Source organism: Phytophthora infestans, genomic scaffold (genome assembly GCF_000142945.1).
Source record: "Phytophthora infestans T30-4 supercont1.179 genomic scaffold, whole genome shotgun sequence".
NCBI classification, from domain to species: Eukaryota; Oomycota; class Peronosporomycetes; order Peronosporales; family Peronosporaceae; genus Phytophthora; species Phytophthora infestans.
In genome coordinates this window covers 140,667-143,150 of record NW_003303580.1, presented here as the reverse complement: position 1 = coordinate 143,150, position 2,484 = coordinate 140,667, and the positions used below count along the sequence as shown (strand labels likewise).

Sequence of the window (2,484 nt, the reverse complement as noted above, 5' to 3'; positions counted from 1 at the left end):
AAGTTATATTACATGTATTCACATAAGGCGTGGACTTTTGCGACGGGTCGAACTGGGACTATGAGCTGGAAAGATCTACACAGCTTCTACGATGAAATTAAATGCTGGTGACGCTATAATAGAAAACTTTATTAGCAAGGGAGCGATGCAGAGTGTATGTCGGACACAGAAAATGGTGCGGACTTGGAACCAGAAGACGCGTCGGTGCATGCACAATAAAATGGCAGAGGACCATCGGCGATGGTCCTCAGCGATGGTCCATCGCTATCGGTACTGTTGAAGAGAAACAGAGGGATGGCTCTGCATCGACAGCAGGAAAGATTCGCCTGAATAGCTACATGTACATGATGTCGTGACTCTATACATGCACGATGATATGGATGAGGACCATCGCTATCGGTACTGTTGAAGAGAAACAGAGGGATGGTCCTTGCTGGTTCTGCATCGACAGCAGGAAAGATTTGCCTGAATAGCTACATGTACATCATGTACAGTACATGATATCATGGTTGTATACAAATGGAGGAACGTTGTCGGCTGCACGCTGAATACAAGTTGCAACGAAAGTCTCGAGGCTTGACGAAGGTGCCACGTTGAAGTGAACACAGTGCAGTAACACAGGACCCAGGGCGACAGCTGAGACACCAGCGGAGTCGCTCGCTCTCCATACATCGCTTAGGACTCTGCGCACATTAGCAAGCCAGTCCAAGCGCTTAATACTCGAGAACCCACTAGCTAGTCGCGCTAGCCCCATCGACGCCGCCCATGACAACAGCATGTCACTAGATGAAATTCGTTGTAATTCAGCTGCCACTTTGTCAATAGAAGCACTCACTCCGCTATTGTCCAGAGGGAATACCACGTCTCCATGACACGACGAAGACGAACGTTGCTGCTTCGTGTACAGAAACGACTCGAGAATGCGCTCTGCGATCGGTTTAACGCGTCGTTGTCTCCATTGAGCCTCTGCCAATGTCTCCAGCTCCTCTCCGTTCGAATAAAGAGCAGCCACGTGACTCAATCCTAGCAACGCACAGGCCTCTACCATACCGTCCGATGCGCTCGTGTAAATGTCCACAAACATCTTGTCGATCTTCTCTAGTTGAGTGCAGAACGTGCTGCAGTCTTCAGTAGCATCCACTTGTCGTCTACCAAGCGCAAGCTGAAGCGCGATCAAAGCTCCAATAGACGAGCTACGAGCGTCACCGTCGTCAGTCGAGAACACTCGACTCTTCTCCATCGACAAAGCTAATAAACGTGTCAATTCTTCAACAATTTCCTCGTATTTCAGACGAAGTTGCGGGTTTTGCCAATGTCTCGACTCCCACAGCTGTCCGGCCAGTGCTCCAGCAGCCACCGCGCCTCCAATCTTGTTATTGCCATGTAACAACGCGTCAAACAGACCTCCAGCACCCTCCGAGAAGACACGGAAGCCAACGTCGGCATCATCAACACCCACGGGAGTCTTCAGCTGCGCTAATTCGTCCAATGACGTCACGTACGTCGCCATAAACCCGCGCCATCCCTCCATCAAGACTTGTGTACGTAAGAACAGCTCGCAATCTGTCGCTGTGTCTGTCAGTGTCCACGGTAGCTCCATAGCCTGAAGCGCAGACGCGACTGTTTCCATCAATTCGTCCACGTTTTGAGTCGCCAGACGCACCAGTTTGTCTTTCCGCTTAACGTTCCTTGTGTCGATCACCGCCTTGGGTTGATACGCCAGCAGAAAGCCACTCCAGTCTACTATTTCAGACATCGAGGACTGCACCTCTGCTCGTGAAGGAAGAAGCGCCTTCATCTCCTTCGTTGCTGCAGCTGAGACACTCGCTTGAGCCGCAGACGCCACGCGCTGTCCTCGTCCAACGCCAGCCGTGAGTTTGGCACTCTCATACTCGATAACTCTCGCTACCAACGTCTCAAGTTCAGTGCGAACAGCTGCTTCCTGTTCACCCTCAAGACGCTGCAGTAGATTTTCCACTTGCTCCTCGACTTCCTCCTCCGTCGCTTGCTCTTCGTCTTCACTCTCCTGTTCCATATCCGACATGCAAAGACCCAACAGATCCAGCGGGAACGTGCACATGGCCGCATACGCAGCCTTCCTCACAGTTAAATGCTCACTGTCAGCAAACTCCCACGTCTGGTGTAGCAGCTTCACTGCGTGTTTTTCATTCGCTCTACTCTCAGCGCCACCAAGAGCGTAAAAGCAGCATAGACGCGCCTGGAAGAGAGTCTCGTCCGCACACGTCACCTTGTTCTTGCGCATCTTCTGTGAGATGATCTTGAACGCCACGTAAAAGTCCAAGCAGTCAGCTCCACACAGCGCCGTGATGGCGTCCATGGCCATGGCAACTACAGACTGTAATTTGTCTTCGAGAAACGCTTGGATAGCTGCGATGAACTGCACACCCAGCTCGGGGTCTTCCTCACACAAGGCTTTGATTGTAGCCATCCTCACGACGTGACGCTCCGTATCGTCGTCCGGAC

General features: G+C 51.7%; 1 protein-coding gene across 1 annotated transcript; it reads right to left on the bottom strand.

Annotated features, from left to right (window-relative positions):
- Window positions 1-675: 675 nt before the first annotated feature.
- Window positions 676-2,449, bottom strand: PITG_20836 (uncharacterized protein; the record flags this gene model as incomplete). Its single annotated transcript, XM_002895423.1, has 2 exons — window positions 676-683; window positions 733-2,449. 2 exons carry the CDS (start codon window positions 2,447-2,449, stop codon window positions 676-678), a joined length of 1,725 nt encoding a protein of 574 aa, XP_002895469.1.
- Window positions 2,450-2,484: the final 35 nt, after the last annotated feature.